The sequence below is a fragment of the Electrophorus electricus genome, chromosome 17, assembly GCF_013358815.1.
Source record: "Electrophorus electricus isolate fEleEle1 chromosome 17, fEleEle1.pri, whole genome shotgun sequence".
Taxonomy (NCBI): domain Eukaryota; kingdom Metazoa; phylum Chordata; class Actinopteri; order Gymnotiformes; family Gymnotidae; genus Electrophorus; species Electrophorus electricus.
In genome coordinates this window covers 16,493,312-16,515,112 of record NC_049551.1, presented here as the reverse complement: position 1 = coordinate 16,515,112, position 21,801 = coordinate 16,493,312, and the positions used below count along the sequence as shown (strand labels likewise).

Here is a 21,801-nt window from a genome sequence, read left to right as displayed (position 1 = left end):
TACAGTAAATGGAGCTCCTTTTAAACCAGGATTGCTTCTAAACTGAATAAAAGGGGACAGCACGTTGGGGAAAACCCTCACCTTTTATTTCATTTCTGTATTGGAATTTGTTAGCTACTGCAGAAGTGAGGTGATTATGCTCAAACCCAACTAACAGTTGGTAAAACACATTGAAATTGACCAAATTAATCCAAGTAAGCCATAATGTTCAACAACTTTCCTAAGCAGTAGTGTTCAGTTTATTGCAGAATGCTGGTGAAATGTGTCTACATGTTCACTCACTACTCAGTGAGATGTTTATAAGCCAGCATCCCAGCTCTATGTATATTTCTATATGTGACTGTGTGAGACCGTTTCGTGCTAAAATGCCCCAGTAGTGCAGTAATAGACTGTTCATCCTGGCAGTCAGACCGCATGGCCCTGAGACAGGCGTGATGGAGGTTTCACTCTCCTCGCGTAATGTACCATCAGGCAGGAGGAAATAAAAAGGTGCTTAAGCATATAAAACACTCCACTGCCAGTGAACACTAGGCATAGTGCATACAGTATTTTTTCCTACAACAGTTTAGTCTTTGTAGTAGTAAACATACTGCAGGTATCAGACAAATGACATTACAACATTATCCTCTGATTGATTATTGTCACAAGTGTATTTTCATTTGCACTTAATTCTTGGGGTGGTTAAGGGGTGCACTTGTGTATATGAGAAGCAGAAATAGTGGGAGTGGAGGTGGAGTGTGCTTGTCTCTCTTCCACTCCACGAAGACACTTATGCTTCGACTTCAAAGCCCAGTCCGACCTTGTGATCTCCAGCGCTGAAGTTCTTGCCGTCGATGAGTGCAGAGAGAGTGACTTTCACTTCTGAAGAACAGCAAGGCGTGAGGAGCACAAGTCAGGCCAAGCACAGAACTGTTGCAATTATGCTAAACTCAAACAAGTGTAGCACTAAAACCCAAACAGATCAAATACAAGTGCAGAAAATGGCAAAAGAAAAAGTAAAGCATTTACCCGGTCGCAGACGCTGAGTGTAACCAATCCCAATCAAGCTGGTATTGTTCACCTTTGCCTGCAAGTGCAAAAATAAAGGAGCGATACCAACAGGCACTTGCACAATGCTGCTAATAATACTACTACAACTTTATCACTTGGTAATCATGTTTAGTGTTGACACTGGAACAATGACACCAACTTGGACAATTTTAAACATGTTGGTTGATCAACTAGGTTTGCAGCAAGTGTGTAAATTACATTTTTGCCCACAACATTTATTTTAATAAAATATTTAAATGCTAAACATCAGCAATTTCTCAGCATTCAGGGACATCTCACAGGTTTACAGTATTTGCATCAAATGCTTGGTTTTAGAGGTGAAGTTGGTGTCAAAATGACCTCCCATAGATTTCCACAGGGCAGAATTTCAAAATGACAATTTCAACATTGATTGAATCAACACCAGCATATTGGACATAGTTGGGTTATTTCAATTTCCTACTGAAACTTCGCAAAGGACCAAACCCTTAAATCGCTCACATTTCTTCAGGAGTTGCTTGCATTTCTGCATGCTCTTGCACGTCCTGGCATGTCTGATCATTTTTAATACCAAGAGTACCTGATCAGTACTCCAGATCACAGAAATACAGATTTACTAAATATGTAAACTTTTTTGCCACGTCAATGGTCTGAGAGATTAAAATGCTACTTGTGGAATCTACCCTAAAGCAGCTGCTGTTATAACCAACATAGCCGTTCCTCTGCTCAAAGTCGTCAAAAAGGTAATCCCTTCGACATCTGCAACTCTAAAACCATGCATAGAACACTTTGAAATGCTGAATGTTTTTATTATTATTACTACTACTACATGCATGACCCATCAAAGGCCACAATAAGTGAATAAAGATCACAAAGATCAATCCCATGAACTCACAGACAAAGAGGCATCACTGTCTAGCTGGTACTTGGCAGCAATGCCAAAGTGGGTGTTGTTGCTGCCAGCTGTCCAGGCCAGAGTGACTGCAGTCTCCAACTGATCACTGACCTTCTGGTACACAGAGCCTCCAAACTCAGTTCCATCATTTCTGGGCAAAACAAGACCGGTGTGCTCATCCTTAATAATGAATCACAAACGCTCAATACTGGACCATTTAAAAGAATACTTCAAAATCTATAACCATGCCAGCACTGAAAAACTAACAGGGTCTCATCTGAATAACCAGTCACTGCTAGCTTTGACTTGTTTTTTTTTTGTTTGTTTGTTTGTTTTTTTAAACAACTGCTTAGTTTTTCTTTTCATACTGCATTTGCTGATGGTCATTCAACTGTAAACATGGCTAATGGTTTACTCCCACATCTTGATGCTTACACACTGGTGTGAAGCTGGAAGTCTCCTTCCTTATAGCTTAGAGCAAAGTTGTTCTGTACAAGTGTGGACTTGGCTGTGTCAAACGCGATCTGGTAGCCAGCCAGCCAGCCCTCGTAACCCAAGACAGCTGCAGAGTGCAACACTGGGCCATCAAAGTCAACATCACAGGACAGGTTAAGGTATTCCCGCTTATAGCCCGTCTTCAATTTGCCAGTCTTCTTTCTGTGGAAGACAGAAAGGCCATCTTTTTTACTTCACAATATTATCTAGAAGCATCTCAAAAGGCACTCTGCTGGTGGTTTTCCCACTCACCCTGTGTTTGGTACAAAGGAGGTGTCAAAAGCAACTTTCAAGCCCTTTGCCAGCTGAAGAGGAAAAGAGAAATTACTCGAGGGAGTTCATTTAACCACTAAACGGATCTGTGAATGAAAGATGTTCAGGAGAAGCATTCCGACCTGGTCCTCCACAGAAAGTTCCGTAGCCAGAGTATTGTCCGTGTTCCACTTTTGACTGAGGCTCAGTCCCAGCTCTGTCATTTTGAACTTGGTCTCCAGACTCCCAGCAGCCCTGCCGCTGCTGGTATTGGCAGAGCCAGAGGTGCTGAACTCCTGTAGTCAATCGCAAAAGAGTATCATAGAAATAGATAAAAACCAAAACAAAGGATGCACAAGGATAACTGAGAACTGAAATATGCTCATGATTGTTATCCTGCTTTAGCCACTGAAACATCTTCTCCACTGCACCATGTAGAACTGTTTAGAAAGCAACAAATACTTCACAAAAAGTCATCTGGGGTGTCTATGCAACTCGTACACAACCACTCTTCCATTGACTTTACCATCTAATAGAGCCATCGAGGGGCAGCGGAAAGTCATGAAAGAAATTACACCAACACCACACACACACAGTCCCCAGTAAACATACACTATTCTTTATGGTACAATGGGGAAACCAGGCAACGATCCAACACAAGTCACTGAGTCATTCCCAATCAAATGCCTCCAGTGGAATTGGTCAGAGACCTTGTAAAGATGACATTTTAGAACTAAGCTTGTTCCACAAAGTACACCATATATGTGGTATCTTGGACTCTAACCTACTGTACAGGCTAGGACACATTCTATGAATAAATGACAAAGCACTTTTCTAAGTCGCTGTGGATAAAAGCATCTGCCAAATATCATAAATGTACATTTCAAATTAAAGATGGAGTTGTGCGATTGTCCAGCTACATCAAGTGACTATAGTACATCTGGCAATACTGCCTAGATGCACCATTTCCATGAAAAATAAAAAAATTATTGGAGCACGTGAATGAGGTTAAAAAACACCTAATAAGAGCCCAGCCACAGTTCAGGAATCACATGGCACACATTTAAAAGAAAGGAAAAAAAAAGAAAATCAGCAATTTTCAATTCAAGAAGCAAGTGGCATATTGCTTCCTTTCATAATATCAGTATGCATGGATGATTAACAAATTACAGTATACATTTCTGAACATGGAACAGCTAGTTCACTTTTTTGTATTCAGTGACCATCTTTTACAAAACTTAACAAGTCATAATGCTACCAAACAAAGACCACCACATACATGTCTTACGTAGCTTCAGATAAAGACCGACACATACAAGGTGCTATAAAACAAGGGAAGTACAAAGACATGATGGAGGGCAGAGGGAACAGGAATAATCCACTAACTCACCACTCCACTTTGGGACTTGGTCTTGAGGTCCAGCTTAACAATTCCAAAGCCTGCAAAAAAATAAAAAAATAAAAAAATAAAACACACAAAAAAAGGTGGTGAGAGGAAAAAACCCTAAAAAAATGAAATCCAACTAATTTTAAAAAGTACCAGGCTAAATTAAACCCAAACTCTGGGCAACATCATACCATAGCCCTTGCTGAAGACATCCTGCGCTGCTTTGCCCAGGTCACAGTATGAAGGAGGAACAGCCATCACACCTAACAAACGGGGTGATTAATATCTCACGCCTGGGATAAAGGGGCGTCTAACCCAGCTACTGAACACCATCTGCTGGGCAGCACCTCCAACCCTGACCTGACGGCGAGCTCTAATATTCAGTTATTTCTAAAGACCTTGATCACCTGTACCAGGTGTCACAGCGAGTACACCATTGGTTACTCTTGAGGTGACGTAACAATAGTGAAACTGGCAATATCGTAAGCCATCTAATAAACATGTGACCTTTTTTTATTAAGTTACTTTTTTGCCTTACAAATACGCTTAACAATAAAACGTTTAACAATAGCATACTGCGAAAAGCTGTGTCACGAACGCAAAGCATTAGGGCATATCTTTATAGTTACCTTTACTCAAAGAAACAGTTACTCAGTCAGCCTCATTAATTAATTATGTAAAAGAGTATGACGTTTAAAAATGGCCAGGATACTTTTTCATGAATGCAAAAAATGCTTTAGTATTTGTACTGTTTAAATAAGTTCCAAAATATGTTGTTTTCATTTAAATTTCATTTCACGTAGGTTAAATGGTTTGTGCTAAACCGGATTCAGTAGCTACTTGAACAGTTGTCATCACTTTGTTGTTAACGACTTGTTCAAAATTACATTCTTACAACACCGGCATACAATAATGTATTCAATACAATTATGTCTTTGGAAAACTGACATCGGATTTACAGCTAAAGTAATTAAGTGACTAGCAAAACTAGCGTTTTCGTATATCAGATAGCCAGCTTTCTAACGCTACCTACTCTAGCTTTTTCCATGTAACGTTACCTGTCATATTTGCCTCAACAAAATGTTGTAATTGGGAAGTCACTACTTCCCATTAACGATACAAAGTCATTTTCGTGTTGCAAGTAATAGAAATTTCATACCGACGTCGTGGTGCAGCACAAGCACTGAGACAAAAGCTAGAACTTGCAATGGCTTTGAGTGTTAGTTGCTATACCAAGTAGGATAAAACTGAAGAAGAAAAATGCGGTCTGCGCAATCGAATGAGGCGGCCACAGGCAAAAATGCATAAAGGTCTTTGTACTTTAAAATAAAAGTCCCTGAGCACTTACTAACACTAAATTAGGAGCCATGAGAATATTACCCTGAAACAGAATTTAAGGTTGTACGAAAGCACAGAAGCTTGATGTACAAGCAGAATACGTGGGATCAATCTGGACTGATGTAAATTTTGCATTATGTCTCTTAACATTTTTAATTTACAAGCTAAGATGATAGTCTACAAAGGAAATAACGGATGCCAAAACCCGTCGTAAAACTACCCACTGACCTGTAGGGGCCGCCAAAGCCACTTCAGTCAGTCAATGCCAATGGTCAAGACCCAAAGGTAATGGCCGTGGCTTTGAAAACATTTATATCTTTGTTATTATTATAAATATGTTGCATTTAATCACACAGCATTGTTATTAAGTAAGTATATTCTTACTGGTATCCCTCCAAAACAGTGCTGACTTTTACTTACCAGTCTAGAAAACTACAAGCAGGAGAATATTAAAAAGGACGCTGTTAAACGCAGAAGAACACGTAGAGTTTTTAGGTATTTTTTGGAAGAAGTTTGCAACAAAAGATAATCGGAATCAAAACACAAAATATGTCGTTCCACCTTAAACAATTTTGTTTGCGAAAATATGGCGCTCCGTGGCGTCGGAGGAACAGACTGCCCCGCCTCAGCACGATTGTTCAGCGTTTTGCCCAACACTGACAGGAACAGGGCAACTAAGAAACTTCTAGCTGTCAAACGCACACAACAAATACTGCTTTGGAGAGCCCGTACCAGAACCAATGACCAAGATAGTCCTGTAAATAGTACTTTTTAAAAAGATTTAAAGGTTGGCAAGGAGCCGTAGTGGAAATCCGTTTATAAATTCCCCTGTTGAAGACCAAACATGTCAGGAGAAAAGACATTTGTGACCCCCTTCCACAGACCCCACTGTTTATCTGCGGCTGCCCCGGCGGCCAAGGCGAAGCTGACGCACCCTGGAAAAGCCATATTAGCGGGTAAGTTCACGTTTGCGCATTCTGCCCCTACGCGTCACCTCAACGCCAGGACCCTCCAAGGAGCAGTGAAACACCGTGTCTAATAAACACTGTTTTCTCTTGCTTGTTGAGCCGTAACTGCAGTGGTTCGTAGCTCATAGCAAACACTGGTGCCCCCCGACAGGACCCTAAACCATCCCGAGTAAACACCAGCACACTGCGGGCAAGTATGTGGTGTGTCCTGCATGCAGCCGTTTGTGCACTTCTAACCGTCTGATGTTGTTTTTAAGAGAACGCCTGGAGGTGTTGACTCTTAAAAATAAACCAACCCTTTGGTAAAAAGTATGTTCTGCCTGTGAACTTTATTTTTGCATGCAAATTATTATTAACCAAAATTGGTTTATAGATTACTGAATTTCTGCTTTTACAGAATTTGAAACAGCTGTTTTTATTTTATTTGTTCTTGACAGCCTGGCTTCCTTATGATACAGTAGACCTTCCATACTTGCCTCCAAAGCACAAAAAACTTATTTTAAATAGGAATATGTTTTACTCTAAATCAGAATATTCATAGGGAAAATTTGCCTTTTAACTTTATTCCAGTACATTTAGCACCTTTGATAATATATAATCTTGAAGCCCTGATTTCCTTTAATTGACTTAATTTTTGTTATATTCTTTTAAGCCTAGTGGATGAAGTTTTTGTTATAACTAATGTGTCTTAAGACCTGCTGTGCCTGGTACAGTCTGTAGAAAAGTTCTTTCATCACTTGCTGTGTTGCGTGACCCCACACCTGACCGCCTGCATGGATAGAAGATCAAATGACATTATCATTGAAAAAGGATTTGAATTTTTTCCCCCCCAGAACTTACACAGTACTAATAGAAACTAGCATTAAAAGTGTGTGATGTGTGATTCTGAGTACCATTTCTGAGTTAAAAGTCTGTAGCTGGAAGTTATAGTTCGCCAGTTGCATTCCTTAGTTTGATGTGTGTTACGCACTGCTAGCTTAACTTGCCAATAACCTTTGCACTTATGCTGATATTCAGGAGTCAGCAAGCCTTTAGCTAATGAATAATACCAAATGAAGAGACTGCTGTCTCTAAACTCCAAATAAAGAGACTGCTCTGTCTCTAAACTCCAAATAAAGAGACTGCTCTGTCTCTAAACTCCAAATAAAGAGACTGCTCTGTCTCTAAACCTTTCCCATTTGCTGGCATTCCTTAAAATGTCAGCTCATGCTGAACTCAGCGTGCAACTGCAATGACTGTGGTCACAGTACAGGGCTCTGCAAAACTCAGAGATGACCACAGCAAACTGAGACCTTGTGGTCAAAATGTACAATTATCGGGAATTCCTTCAGTCCCACTTCCCACGCTTCACTAAACAAACCTGCAAAACAGGTAGAGAAGGTCGTTTAGTGCAGATGCCTGTTAAACTGGTATAGGCTACCACTTTATACAAAACAATAATATAAAGTAATATAATATAATATAAAGTACATTCTTTTTATTTGGTATTTTGTAGTATTTAAAATAATACCACATTGGGTAATAATGTACTATATGTGCATATTGCGTACCATATAGGATAATACAGAGTAATATTATAGAGTAATATTAACACTATATAGTGTAAATGTTTCTATAGGTGGTGTAATATGTGCAGGACCACTCAAACCCACCAGTGCAGTATTCACACTTTTATAGTTACTGTAATACAAAAGTCTACCAGATTTATTCTGGTAGGGTTAACAGCTGGTAGATTCTCCACACTGCGCTAACACAGCCATGGAGTTTGTGTCAGTATGACAGTATCTAAATCCAAGATTACACATTCTTTATAGGTAAATGATGCAACACTGAAAGTGTAAAAATCATGATTACATGTGATATTCTGTACAGGGGATCTGCTCTACTGTATATACTGTATGAAGCCAAGTTGTATTTAAAAAATCTCAGAAGGTTGCCAGTTCAAACCCCACTGGTGCCAAGTTGCCACTGTTGGGCCCCTGAGCAAGACCCTTCACCCTCAATTGCTCAAATTGTACTCAGTCATACTTGTAAGTCATTTTGGATAAAATCGTAAGCTAAATGCCATAAATAAAAAGTAAATGTAACTCCAAATAGAATAAAGCTAGTATGTTAATGCTATTATTTGTCTAAAGTACCATAATCAAAGACTGAAGTATGAAATTCAGAGAACTTTAGGTTTTATAGTGGTGGCCTTCTGATAAATACATTCAAATGACCATGAGCTGTAATAAATATTGAAATAAACGTTAAATCTGTCAAAGCATCTGATCGAAGCCACTTTGACTGCAGCATGAGCACTGGGACGAAAAGCAATTCTGGAGCCAAAAAAATACGATTGACAAAGGTCAGAGGTCAAAGGTCAAAGGAGAGTTGCCAGGCTGATTCAAGTCAACAGAAAGCACACGAATACTCAAATAATAACCCTATAAGAAGGCCATATCTGACGGTTCAGACTGAACCCTTAAATGGATTGGCTGGGGAAGACCACAATGGGTTCCCCTTCTGTTAGATCTACGAGCTAAAATCAGGAAGATGCAGCTTTAGTGGGCACCCGACCTGCTGTGAGGAAAGATTTCTTAGCACAAGTAGCTCTCATAATACCACCTGACCATCAGGCGCTTGGTGCACCTAGGAATCACTGACCTTACGACTCTGTTCAGTCACAGTCTCCTCTTTTACAAAAAGATGTCCTAAACAGCGTAACGTCTGATGGAACAAACATGCATGACCTTAAGTAGGTTTCGCAAACATGACAGTGACCTGCGCAGTTTGCGCGATTTAAAGTACGTGGGTTGATATGGATGGGCAGGTTTTCATCAGAAGTGTGTGACTGAAACAACTGCACCAACGGCAGGAGTTCCCCAAGGAGTGTATCCAGCACTTTGTTGAGCCTACGCCGCAAAGAAATTTGCATACCCTGGAGGCAAGACAGGTTCTTGTCTGCATTAGTTAAGTGTATCTGACAAAGTAGCCACTCAGTAGAATTACATATTTGCTCCATTTTTTTTAACAGAGCAAAAAGGCTGATGGTGATTTTTCAGTTACTTCCTGGCATTTGGCACATTTATGGAATATTAATAAACTTAAGTGTGTGAATGTGCTACGTTAACTATCGCTGTGTTCTAACAGGCATGAAAGGTAGCACAGGACATGTGGCCTGTTTGAGAAGCCAGGTATTTTGTCATATCCTGTTAAATATTACTACTTGTGGTTGCAGACACACCCCTTCAGAAATGGACAGAGGCCAAGGGGAGTTTTCAGTGGGTAGAATCTTGCTGAGCCAATAGCAGCCAATCATTTGTCCTCTTGTTCTTATTGTTCAACTGCAGCTGTACAGCGCAAAGAAATTTTAAGGTGGCACCAGCTAATTCCCCTCTAAATAACAATGTAACTATGAGCATTCAAATTTTCAAATTAAATGTTCTTTAGGTCCACAACCTATGCTATAATTCTGTACATTTTATTATATAAAACTTAAGCATTTAAGTATATTTAAAACTATCCTTTTGCTTGAATAAATAAAAGGCCTTGTTTATTAAATCATCCGGTTCATTACTGTTATTTCCATACAGCAGATATTGTGTAGTAACAGTAGATGATGTGAACAAGGGCTTCTTGCATTTTTACAGGTGGCATTGCTGGAGGGATTGAGATCTGCATCACATTCCCTACCGAGTATGTGAAGACCCAGTTACAGTTGGACGAGAAGGCCAACCCGCCACGCTACAGGGGCATTGGTGGGTCTTCTCTCAAACCCTCCTAAGATTCATATGGCAAGTTGCCACTGGAAGTGCTGTAGATGTTCGCCCTGGGGTTTCTGGGTGGGAACAGTAAGAGGGCGCACAATGCTGAGTTCAAAGGTCAATGAGCAGTGATGGCTCGAGCCCCTTCTGATATCTCTAGTGCTCATCGGAACGTTATCAGTGTGCCATAGTCCCTGGACTTTGAAGGTAGCCCCGTTTCCTCACCTGTTTGCGAGTGCCAGTCTTTCCAGTGAAAAGCTGTGCAGTATCAGTAAAGCAGTAGATTAGTCATGCTCTCGTGCGTCACATTTGACCAGATAATGGGTCACACAGATCTCTGTTTTGACGTAATCAATGATTTGCCACTTAAGTTGCCATCTTTTGGGGAAAAAAGCATCCCCTACAGAACAGAAAAAAATAAAATTTTGTAACATTTCATGCAAATTTGTCAGAAACCCTTTTCTCTTTCTCTTGCACAGTGGATTGTGTAAGGCAGACAGTCCAGGGCCACGGGGTGAAAGGTCTATACCGAGGTCTGAGTTCTCTCCTTTATGGGTCCATTCCCAAAGCAGCAGTCAGGTAACTAATCCATTGACGTTTGTAGGAGTGAAACACCTTCTGTCAACTTGTTCTTCTTCCTAACACACAAAGGGAGATTAGTAGGACTAATTGTAGCTCACTTAAGATGGACATCACCTGCTATTAAAGGAAGTGTTCAACAGTTTTTATTATATATCAGCCACTTCTTTGGAAAAATACCTGCCTTGTTGCCTTGTTTACACCCAATGGCCCCTTTGTTAGGTACACCTGTCTCTTAGGTGCTTTTTATAAGTGTACAATCGCTGACTAGGTTGAGAGTAGTCCACAAATATACCCAGCAGAGTGTGTATATGGGAAACCTGACCATCCATGAAGTGTGACAGCATGCACATATGATATGTGGCCAATTAAGCTGTGTTTCTTATAAAGTGTCTGACAGTAGGAACTAGGCTATACCAGATTCATAGATTCCTAGGCTACATAATTTAAGTTCCAAGATGTTAATAAGAAGTTACTGAATTAGGTGTAGATATAATGCTGTACTTGGCTCAGTTTGGCATTACACAGGGTGTTGAAATAACTGTGAACTGAGAACAATTGGAGGAAGATGTACAGAGCTCTTTCTGTTGGAGGGAGCTCAGAGCACGCAGTGCCTTCAGGTGTTCCTTTGACCTCGCCAGGTTCGGCGTGTTCGAGTTCCTTAGCAACAAGATGAGGGATGAATCAGGGAAGCTGGACAGCACGCGTGGTCTGCTGTGCGGTTTGGGGGCCGGCGTTGCTGAGGCCATCGTGGTCGTGTGTCCCATGGAGACGATAAAGGTGCGTGAAACCCTGGGAGAACCAAGAAATCAGCCTCTGTGACTGACGCCGTAGCTGCTGGCTATGGGGCAGTGGGGCATCCTGTGCTCTTCCTGTCCTGCTTTGGCACGTGTTTGAATGAAGGGAGTAGAAATGACTGGGGCAGTTTAGTCACGTACGTGTAGAAATGACTGGGGCAGTTTAGTCACGTACGTGTAGAAATGACTGGGGCAGTTTAGTCACGTACATGTAGAAATGACTGGGGCAGTTTAGTCATGTACATGTAGAAATGACTGGGGCAGTTTAGTCACGTACATGTAGAAATGACTGGGGCAGTTTAGTCACGTACATGTAGAAATGACTGGGGCAGTTTACAGTCACGTACATGTAGAAATGACTGGGGCAGTTTAGTCACGTACATGTAGAAATGACTGGGGCAGTTTAGTCACATACATGTAGAAATGACTGGGGCAGTTTAGTCACATACATGTAGAAATGACTGGGGCAGTTTACAGTCACGTACATGTAGAAATGACTGGGGCAGTTTACAGTCACGTACATGTAGAAATGACTGGGGCAGTTTAGTCACATACATGTAGAAATGACTGGGGCAGTTTAGTCACATACATGTAGAAATGACTGGGGCAGTTTACAGTCACGTACATGTAGAAATGACTGGGGCAGTTTACAGTCACGTACATGTAGAAATGACTGGGGCAGTTTACAGTCACGTACATGTAGAAATGACTGGGGCAGTTTACAGTCACGTACATGTAGAAATGACTGGGGCAGTTTACAGTCATGTACATGTAGAAATGACTGGGGCAGTTTAGTCACATACATGTAGAAATGACTGGGGCAGTTTAGTCACGTACATGTAGAAATGACTGGGGCAGTTTAGTCACGTACATGTAGAAATGACTGGGGCAGTTTAGTCACGTACATGTAGAAATGACTGGGGCAGTTTAGTCACGTACATGTAGAAATGACTGTGGTAGTTTAGTCACGTACATGTAGAAATGACTGGGGCAGTTTAGTCACGTACATGTAGAAATGACTGGGGCAGTTTAGTCACGTACATGTAGAAATGACTGGGGCAGTTTACAGTCACATACATGTAGAAATGCCTGGGGCAGTTTAGTCACATACATGTAGAAATGACTGGGGCAGCTTACAGTTATGTACGTGTTGTCTCCAGAGGCTGTTTTCTCCACATTTGGTGAATATCCTGTTCAAATAAGTTTCAAAGCTCAAATGTCCTTGAGCTTGTCATTGTGATCATACATTAACGAAGATGTATAAGGGAGTAATTGATTGCAAACCAGACTGAACTAGTGATCTTTAAACTGTATCTTTGAGTACTATTTTTATCTTAATATCTTTTTAACTCCAATTTCAGGTCAAATTTATTCATGATCAGACCTCAGCAAACCCCAAGTATCGAGGCTTTTTTCATGGAGTAAGAGAAATAGTCAGAACACAAGGTGTGTAATATTTACATGCACTGCCACCTACTGGAGATTAAGGTTAAGGTTTAGCAGGTAATCACTGAGCGTGCTTTGTCAGACTTAGCTGACCTAAGTTTCAACATTTGAAATCTTCTTTAAATCTGAAAAATGTATATTTTGCTTATAAACACACACATTATATGTACGTATACTAATAATACAAATATTTATGCCATCAAAAGCATATATTATATTAAAAACTGACTGGCACAATGCGTTCCTAAGGTTTTCACAGGTATCATACTTTGAATGCAATATATTATTGATTATCTAACCTGTTTAGTCATGTGATTTGACCGTTACCCACTTTGACCCGAATCAATTGTCTTCTAATCAAAAGGAACCTCAACAGAGCTAATTTTAGAACAAACATGTCATTATGATTTTTCATTTTCATTCAAAATCACATTATTCCATTCTTTCCAGGGTTTAGGGGAACATATCAGGGACTGACCGCAACAGTACTGAAGCAAGGATCAAACCAGGCTATTCGTTTCTTTGTTATGACATCCTTGAGAAACTGGTACAAAGGTCTGTGTTTATTCTAAATACTTACTCTCCATATTCTGCAGCTGTTGACTGTTGACTGATGTTCATTTCAAAACCAGGTGACAACCCGAACAAATCCCTAAACCCTTTGGTGACTGGAGTGTTTGGAGCCATAGCAGGAGCTGCCAGTGTGTTTGGAAACACACCGCTTGATGTGATTAAAACTAGAATGCAGGTATGATTGATTAGTTTAAAGATCTATGGTGTTTTAAGTCTAATCTGTCCTTATCTAGGTTATATCTAAAACTGTTTGTTTACAGGGCCTGGAGGCTCACAAATATAAGAACACTGTGGACTGTGCCATTAAGATCATGAAACATGAAGGACCAGCAGCGTAAGTGAACATTGCAAAGAATGGGGAGTCATACTGTGACACCTCCCTTGTAGTCATACTGTAACGCCTACCTTGTGGTCATACTGTGACACCTCCCTTGTAGTCATACTGTAACGCCTACCTTGTAGTCATACTGTGACACCTCCCTTGTAGTCATACTGTAACGCCTACCTTGTAGTCATACTGTGACACCTCCCTTGTAGATATTCTGCAACACCTACCTTGTAGTCATACTGTAACGCCTACCTTCACCTTCATGTTTATGCTGTAGGTTCTACAAAGGGACTATCCCGAGGCTTGGCCGAGTCTGCATGGACGTGGCCATCGTGTTTGTGATCTATGAGGAGGTGGTGAAGGTTCTCAATATGGTGTGGAAGACAGATTAATGCAGATGGTGCATTGGGATTCTGGTGCATCCTGCTAAACATGGCATGACGTTCAGAACGTGATGTGAGCAGTGAGAACCTGCTGTAGGCCAAACATGTGCTCACAAGTGGCAAAGCAACGTGTCATAGCCTTGTTCCTTAATATTAACCAAAACAGAAAGGATTTTCCACAAATAATGTGAGATACGCCAATACTTGAAAAATTGGTGTTGGTTTTAGTAATGGATTATTTGAAAAGCCAAATATTTAACTTTATTAATGAAGAGAGAAAAAGAGGCTACAGTCGTTTTAGAATGAAAATACTTTCTTACTATAGTTTTGTATTTGTTTTACTTTTGAGATTTTTTTTCTAAAAGGCCACTGAAAGCTCATGCCTCTCATTACTTTTCCATTATTTTCTAATCAATTGATTTTGCATCATATGTGAGGACACTAAAATTCATAGTATGTATAATATACTAGCAGTGATAAAAATAATTTGTCATCACATGGAAGTGTAGCTCATGTTACCACCATGAATCCAACAGCTTCATAAATGAATGTACCATACAAAAATACCAACAGAGGTGGTATTATATGATAAAGCTACAGGATACAGTTAACATGAGCTCATTTCCTGCTGTTGACAGACAGTGTAACTACATACAAATTAAAGTACACTTACTGATTTTAAAATGAAAAATAATATGTTATGGCATGACCTAGCACTTTGGGTGTTTGTTGGTTTTTGCCTAATCAATCATTTTCTCAGTGGGGTTACGCTTTTTGTTTGTTTATGGTGGTGAGCTGCTTCTTAAAATAATCAACTTATTTTGGGAGTTTGATTTTGGCCTCAGTCTGAAGTACTCTGATCCAAAGGTGCATAAAACTTGGTAACATTGAACCACCAAAGCCTTTAACTCTCTGGGGCATTCTTTCCTCAGCAAATACATGCACTTTCCAACATAAATGGACATGATACTAATTTAAGATGGGTAACAAACTTACTTTTAAGTGCCTAGACCAATGTTTACTAGTACTCGTGATCAGTGTGTAGCATTGTGCATAAACCTTGGCCACCCCTTTGCCAGTGATGCCCTCTGCACTGTGGTGGTAATATACCAGCAGGGTTAATGCCTGCCTGCGTTAATAATGCTTAGACTCTGAGCAACAACCAAAATGTCACACAGCAAACTGCTGACCTGCTACTTGAATGTGCTTGAGATCACATTTAATTGATAGTGGCTTTACTAAGTTACAAAATATTTATTAATGCTAAAGAGAATCTGTCCAAACTATTTGACAGGAGAACCTATTCATGAATCTGAAATTGCCTGAAATTCTATGATGAAGTTATATGCTGAATTATATGCAGAAATTGCCTTAAATGACATGCTGCTTTTGATTGTTGCTTTTCAGTGCCACTTATTTAGCTGTTCTACCTCAAGAAACCCTAAAAATTTATTAACTGAAAACTCAGGATTGAGACATTACAATAACTCTCTGAGTACAGGACAGCTCAGCATCTCCCTGTCAATACCATGCAAACCGACATTTTTATAAAATACACAAAGATCATACAGGTCCTTATTTAAAATGACTCGTGGCAATTTTGGAAATCAAAATGTATATCAATATCTGACAGCTGTTGTGGAAATGATTTGCATTTTAAGTCAGGAAGCAGAAAGGGATGCAGAAATGTAGATATATGTGCTATGTTGTGCCTGATGTGGGGAAAATTTCTGTTCAGTGTTTGTCAAAAACAATACTGGTGCCTGATTAATATATGATTGTTTATGTCCATGCCTGAAAAATTGCTTCTGCAATAATCTAATCTAATTATGTAACTGCTTACTCTGTTTGTTGTGGGACATGTGGTACCCATCTTTATTTGAAACAACTTTGTTCAGGGGATTTCATAAATCTGCTTTTGGATATATATCTGCTTTTGGAAATATAACTATTGTAATTTTGGTCAGTTAAAGCAAATGAAGTTATTGAATTACCACTGAAAAGTGATAATCTGTACTATTATTGTTATGGTTATGTTTGCATTTTAGTCAACCATGTAAAGTGCCTTTAGATTGTTTTTAATTTTAAATAAATGGTGGTGACATGAAATTGAATGACTGACTTACTCTGCGCCTAAAATTAATAAGGGTTTATACAAATCGCTTTTTTCAAAGTCCTTTTGCCGTGGCCTTCCTAGCGTTCCGTATTGTTGGTACATATTTGTCCTTAGCAGGCGATTCACTACCTGGAAGATGTAACAACGTTTAATTTATTTCTTTTATAAATAAACAATGTCGGCAAAAGGGGGGTCAAGAGGATTTTATTTTAACACAGTATTGTCATTGGCCCGGTCATTGGCTGCTCATCGCCAAGCTCCCATTGACAAGGTAGCGTATCGTAACTAGGTTAACATTTGATAGGTGTCACGTAAACTAGCATTAGCTAGCAAGCTAATGCTAACTTCCCTCCCATAGTCCCCTACGGGTTTAGCTAGCCTTGGCTATCCTAGCCTGTCAGCCTTCTGTACACAGTCTTTAGCTTGCTACCTAGCTCGATAACTACGTAACTTGTTGACATTATTCATTAATTTTTGGTTTTGTAAAAGAATGAGAGTAAAGTAATGCAACCAGATGACTGAATAGGAACTGACTGAACGGAAATGGCCAATGACCCGTTCAGCTCGGTCGCCTTTAGCGGCCTTTGCGTCAGGGAGCTAACAGCTAACTAGCCTGCGGGCTAATGTGCCCGTCCTGCTCCGACCCAAGAAACAGTGTCGAGCTGTTTGTGCAAAAAAAAACTAGTGTTGCAGTCGGAGCTTGTTTATCAGTTCTTCGAAAAGGGTCACTATTCTGCTGACAGTATGAGAGTATTCTTTAGCTTAATGTCGTTGACCTTAAATGTGTGTTATTTTGGAAGTTATCTTATATTAATACCGGATTGTATAGTTAATATATGTGATATATCGACGTCTCTGACCTAGCTATCACCAGTCTGCTTTACATACTACTGTTTACGTGAAAGTTAATTAATATCGACAAACGGACAAATGCTGACCAGTTTGTTGATTTGTTAACTAACTGGTTGATGGATGCCTATTTAGGTTCAGAAGCTACAATGCATGTGTCCAGTGGACTTCCGAGGTGTGTCCCAGCTGGACGAGCGGAGGAGAGACGCTGTAATAGCACTGGGTATCTTCCTAGTGGAATCTGATCTGCAGGTGCAAATAAAGATGATGAACTTTAAAAGTGTTTCAAGTGAATGTGTGGCAAATATTTAATGTGTCCTTTACCCCCCGCCCCCGCCTTTGAACCAAACTGTTTTTTTTGTCTGTTTTCTTTCTCTTCAGCACAAAGACACAATTGTCCCTTACCTTCTGGGTTTACTGAAGGGACTACCGCGAGTGCAGTGGATCGAGGAGAGCTCAGAACGGAAAGGGAGAGGCAGGCAGCTCAGACGTTTCCTAAAGTACTTCTTGATATTTCTTATGGCTTTTTTCTTACTGTCTTTGTGCATGTCACTGTTGCAGACACCCTCCCTGTTGCTGAGAACTTCTGCTTTTGCCTGGTGACTGTGCTCTCTGATGTGGCCCAGAGAGATGAGAGCTTGCGAACTCAGGTGTGTGCAGTAGTGCTACAGCCTGTTGGAGTGACCAAGAGCAGCAGGAGTTTATGTAAATAATTAGACACATCTAGCTTTTAGGCTAGTCTGACCTGGATTTCTTGGTGAAACTCCTGAAACTCCTATTGTCCTGAAAATTCAGTTTTCACCTAAGCTATGACCCCTTGGCTTCTGTTTCAGAGAAATGTAAGCTGTTAAGAAGCAAACATTAAATGATGGGGGTTGAGTGGCATGTTCTTGATGTCTCCTACAGATTTTGGAAGCTGTTATGGACCTCATGCAGGTTCTCCTGGAGATATGCGGGAACCCTGAAGGACAAGACAAAGGTAGGTGTGTGCGCGCATGTGCGTGTGCGTGCGTGTGTGTGCATGTAAACACAAGTTGTGTGCAGCTTGCATTTTTATTATTTTTAAAGATGTCTCTGTTATGATTTCTTCACCCAGAACTCCTATGTCGCTATGCAGTGCCGTGCCTGATTGGCGTGGCGCGGGCGTTTGGTCGCTATAGTAACACAGAGGAGCCGCTGCTCTCCAAGCTGTTCCCCCGGGCTGTGCTGCAGTCCGCGGGCGTGGCCGAGGACGTCGAGTCGACACGCCGGCGTTCCTTCAACGACTTTCGCTCCATCCTTCCCAGCTCGCTCCTCACCGCCTGCCAGAGCGACACGCTCCGGCAAAAAGCCAGCAGTGTGTCCAGCATCTCCCAGGTGCCCCGCTGCAGTGCAACCTGCCGCCAGCAAGGGGCACACCTGATTTTGTTTAGTTGAGAGATAGATGGCTTACAGTGCTGGCTCGGCCAGTAATGCTAACGGGCGAATAAGGAACACAAGCTCGATCTTAAAGTTGATATCATGCCAAACACAATTGTGTCACCATGGTTTCTTTTTTTATTGGCATTTTTATATAACACCCTGAAGAGTGTAAAACTATACAAGGCTTTGCCCCAGAGATTCTGCCTTTCAGCTTCTGAATAGTAAAACAGTAAAAGTTGTTTTTTTCAGGGCTTTTTTTTGTGGTTCAGTGGGTGTATCAGACCTGTGATTGACAGGACGTGAGGTTGAACACAATGATGCAGTGTGTTGTCTTCCATGTTTTGGTACCAGGCCAGTCCAGAGCGCACGGGGCTACCAGGGTCCCCCGCTAACCCCTCTGCTCATTACTTCGAAGGTAACGCCAGCTATGACGTCTTCTCAGAACCTACGGTGCATTTCCTTCATAATAGGATGGCGCCCCCTAGCTTGTTAAAGCGCCTGTGCTCACTGATGTATAATGGAGCACGAATCATTTAGCTTTATGATGGGCTTTATCGTGTAACTGAAGGCGTGGTTCGTTTGTGCCCTTTGAGCAGCTCTTCTGCCAGCGGTCTAGTGGCTTGAATTTTAATTGCTCCAGGCCAGTAATGTAGGGCAGGGAACTAAATGTTTGTGCGCGCACTTCGCAGCTGGATCGTACCTGCCGGACGGCAGCACCGTGGACCCTGTCTACTACTTCTCCACCGTCAGTTCCAGTTTCTCCATCTCTCCTCTCTTCACTGGCAGCAGTGCCAAGGGCTTCGACGTGCCCCTGGATGTGCTGAGGCGTCTCCTACACATGGTCCGTGTCCCGCGTGCACGAACTTCTGTAACCTCCCCCGCGCACCTCGGCACAGACGCACGTGTGTACTGATGCTCTCTTCCCGACAGGTTGAGCAGTTTGTGGCCGAGTCGTTTTTAAAGACTGTGGATCAGACCTTGGTTGAGTTTCTGGAGGTAGACCACACACTCCCCTGCTGTTGTTTGGTGTTGTGTCGGTCTGGAGGCGGAGGAGTTGCGTTCACACTAATGTGTGCTTTCTCTTCCAGACTAATCCAGGTGTGACCCTGTTCTACAAAACCTTCAGTGATCCTCTTTATGTGGCCATATTTAAAATGTTGAGGGACACTCTGTACAATACAAAAGGTAAGAAGTGTATTGGAATACTCTTTAGTACTGTAACACTCCATGTTGATGGTGATTGTGTGTGTGTGTGTGTGTGTGTGTGTGCATGAGGAGACATGAAACTGAGTCACATTCATTCATTTCCTCAATTAATTGAATTCCATCATTTAAAGCTAAACTAGATCAAATGCACACTGGTTCACACCAGTCCAGCCACCTGACTAATAACGACCATGTGTGTTGTCAGGACGGAGCACACACCCAAGGTAGCCGAACTCCAGAGGAGCGGGATTTTCACAGGGCTTTTGTTTTTTGTTTTTTTTTTGCTTCTTTTTGTTTGTTTGTTTTTTGTCACTTTCCTGGAGCGCCGCGTGCCAGGGCTGAATGCTGAGGCGTATCCAGGCTCTGGGGGGGATGGGTCAGACAGAGTCTGGTTAGAGAGGAGCCCGTTTCCTCTTCCCTGTGCCCGGGTGATGTCTCTGTCGCTGCCGAAAGTGAGACCGCACCAGGTTCTCCCCCGTAGTGGCTGCATTGGCTCCTCCGAAGGTCCAAAACAGTGCTGCTGAAATCCGTCAGGGAGTGCGGCTTCAGCACCACGGAGAGCGCACGGGGGGGGGGCTGTGTGATGGTGTCATCCACATGCAAATGGTTTAAGAGGGAAAACGCTGCCATCCAGAAAAGCAGACATGACGCCAACCCTCCGTGTGCCAACCTAAACCTGCAGAAAAGCCACAGTCCTGACAAATCTGGTCCTGCTTTCCACCTGCATTTGCTTGTCCAGACCTGCACACGGCCTTCGTGAAGGATGTGCACGACTTCGTGCTGGAGGAGTTCAGCAACAGCCAGTCGGAGCTGCAGCGTGTGCTGCATGATGCTGAGGGCCTGTCCAGTCAGCTCAGCCCTCTTAAACTCCGCTGCCAGGCCAACGCCGCCTGCGTGGATCTCATGGTGTGGGCCGTCACAGAGGAACAAGGTAAGCGCCCGGCCCCCACCTCCCCCCACCGTCCGGAAGCGTGGGACGTCCGTTGGCAGTGCCGTGGCATGTGTTGGCTTATCGGTTGTGTTTGCGGCAGGTGCTGAGAATCTTTGCACCAGGTTGTCAGAGAAGCTGCAGTCCAAGACGTCCAGTAAAGTCATCATTGCCCACATGCCTCTGCTGATCTGCTGCCTGCAGGTGAGTGCTCCTGCTCAGGGGGTGGGGCAGGGGACCAGGGGGTGTGCTTGAAGCCTTTCTTACTTCTGTTGTCACAAAGCAGCTTTACACAAGTCAGAGTCCAAGGACAACAGTAGCAAGGAAGAACTTCTAGAGCATGTGGAAGAAACCTTGAGAGGAACCAAGACTCAAAGGGGGGGGGGGGGTCCATCCTCGTCTGGCCTCCTCAGAGCCCTGCAGCTGAGAGTTAGACTTGAGCCTTAGCCGCACAGAACGCTGTCCGTGAAGCACTGGGATGTGACAAGGCGTGACCAGTAGTTTGAATGCATGAGACGCCAGGCTGTGGACCCTTCTAGATTGGAAGTATTGTTGCATGGTAACGGAGATCTCCAATCTTAGAGGCTGGCTATGAAGTGTTGGGTCTGTGAGCACAGTGTTATGTGAAGAATGGATGTGACGTTGAAGGGGTGTTGTTTCAGGGTCTGGGCCGTCTGTGCGAGCGCTTCCCTGTGGTGGCCCACTCTGTCACCATGTCCCTCAGAGACTTCCTGGTGGTTCCTTCTCCCGTGCTGGTTAAACTCTACAAATACCACAGTCAATACGCCACTGGTGAGTCGCGCCTGCTCGGCGGACGAGGAGTGTTACCACCGCTGCACCTGCATGTGTGCACGCGCCGTGGCAACGCGGGGGTTTGTTTGTGAGTTGATCGGGAGGTCCGACCACAGCGAGCCTCTGGAAGTTGAACGAGTCTCGTTTCACTCCCGTAGGGACCGGAGAGATCAAGATCCACGTGACCAACGAGCACTCCCAGTCCACCTTCAGCGCACACTCCAGTAAGAAAAGCCAGCCCTCCATGTATGAGCAGCTCCGAGACATCTCCATAGACAACATCTGCAGGTGAG

General features: G+C 42.4%; 3 protein-coding genes across 9 annotated transcripts in view; 2 read left to right on the top strand and 1 right to left on the bottom strand.

The window, feature by feature from the left end:
* Positions 1-64: 64 nt before the first annotated feature.
* On the bottom strand, positions 65-6,610 carry zgc:56235 (uncharacterized protein LOC393186 homolog). Of its 6 annotated transcripts, none has more exons than XM_027032270.2 (10): positions 5,817-6,221; positions 5,625-5,694; positions 4,250-4,321; positions 4,062-4,111; positions 2,815-2,967; positions 2,672-2,724; positions 2,360-2,581; positions 1,925-2,075; positions 1,009-1,066; positions 65-861 (listed from the first exon to the last, which is right to left on the bottom strand). In XM_027032270.2, exons 3-10 carry the CDS (start codon positions 4,314-4,316, stop codon positions 770-772), a joined length of 846 nt encoding a protein of 281 aa, XP_026888071.1. In that variant the 5' UTR covers positions 4,317-4,321; positions 5,625-5,694; positions 5,817-6,221; the 3' UTR covers positions 65-769. The 6 variants fall into 6 exon arrangements, with proteins under 6 accessions (XP_026888071.1, XP_026888070.1, XP_026888072.1 ...); XM_027032269.2 differs by lacking the exon at positions 5,625-5,694 and having other exon boundaries at positions 5,817-5,857; positions 5,958-6,221; XM_027032271.2 differs by lacking the exons at positions 5,625-5,694; positions 5,817-6,221 and adding an exon at positions 6,331-6,610.
* On the top strand, positions 6,215-16,330 carry slc25a1b (slc25a1 solute carrier family 25 member 1b). Its single transcript, XM_027032267.2, has 9 exons — positions 6,215-6,352; positions 9,997-10,104; positions 10,590-10,689; positions 11,331-11,469; positions 12,848-12,932; positions 13,383-13,487; positions 13,565-13,680; positions 13,766-13,839; positions 14,111-16,330. Exons 1-9 carry the CDS (start codon positions 6,241-6,243, stop codon positions 14,223-14,225), a joined length of 954 nt encoding a protein of 317 aa, XP_026888068.1. The 5' UTR covers positions 6,215-6,240; the 3' UTR covers positions 14,226-16,330.
* A 110-nt stretch (positions 16,331-16,440) lies between these two features.
* pi4kaa (phosphatidylinositol 4-kinase, catalytic, alpha a) overlaps positions 16,441-21,801 on the top strand; it is a 30,992-nt gene continuing 25,631 nt past the window's right edge. For both annotated transcript variants that reach the window (XM_035535400.1, XM_035535399.1), the window contains exons 1-14: positions 16,441-16,603; positions 17,317-17,433; positions 17,563-17,656; positions 17,743-17,831; positions 18,088-18,160; positions 18,278-18,537; positions 18,934-18,997; positions 19,272-19,423; positions 19,513-19,578; positions 19,671-19,767; positions 20,528-20,719; positions 20,820-20,920; positions 21,379-21,508; positions 21,667-21,796. In XM_035535400.1, coding sequence (XP_035391293.1) covers positions 16,508-16,603; positions 17,317-17,433; positions 17,563-17,656; positions 17,743-17,831; positions 18,088-18,160; positions 18,278-18,537; positions 18,934-18,997; positions 19,272-19,423; positions 19,513-19,578; positions 19,671-19,767; positions 20,528-20,719; positions 20,820-20,920; positions 21,379-21,508; positions 21,667-21,796 — 1,661 coding nt within the window. In that variant the 5' untranslated portion in view covers positions 16,441-16,507. The remainder of the gene's footprint in view (positions 16,604-17,316; positions 17,434-17,562; positions 17,657-17,742; positions 17,832-18,087; positions 18,161-18,277; positions 18,538-18,933; positions 18,998-19,271; positions 19,424-19,512; positions 19,579-19,670; positions 19,768-20,527; positions 20,720-20,819; positions 20,921-21,378; positions 21,509-21,666; positions 21,797-21,801) is intronic.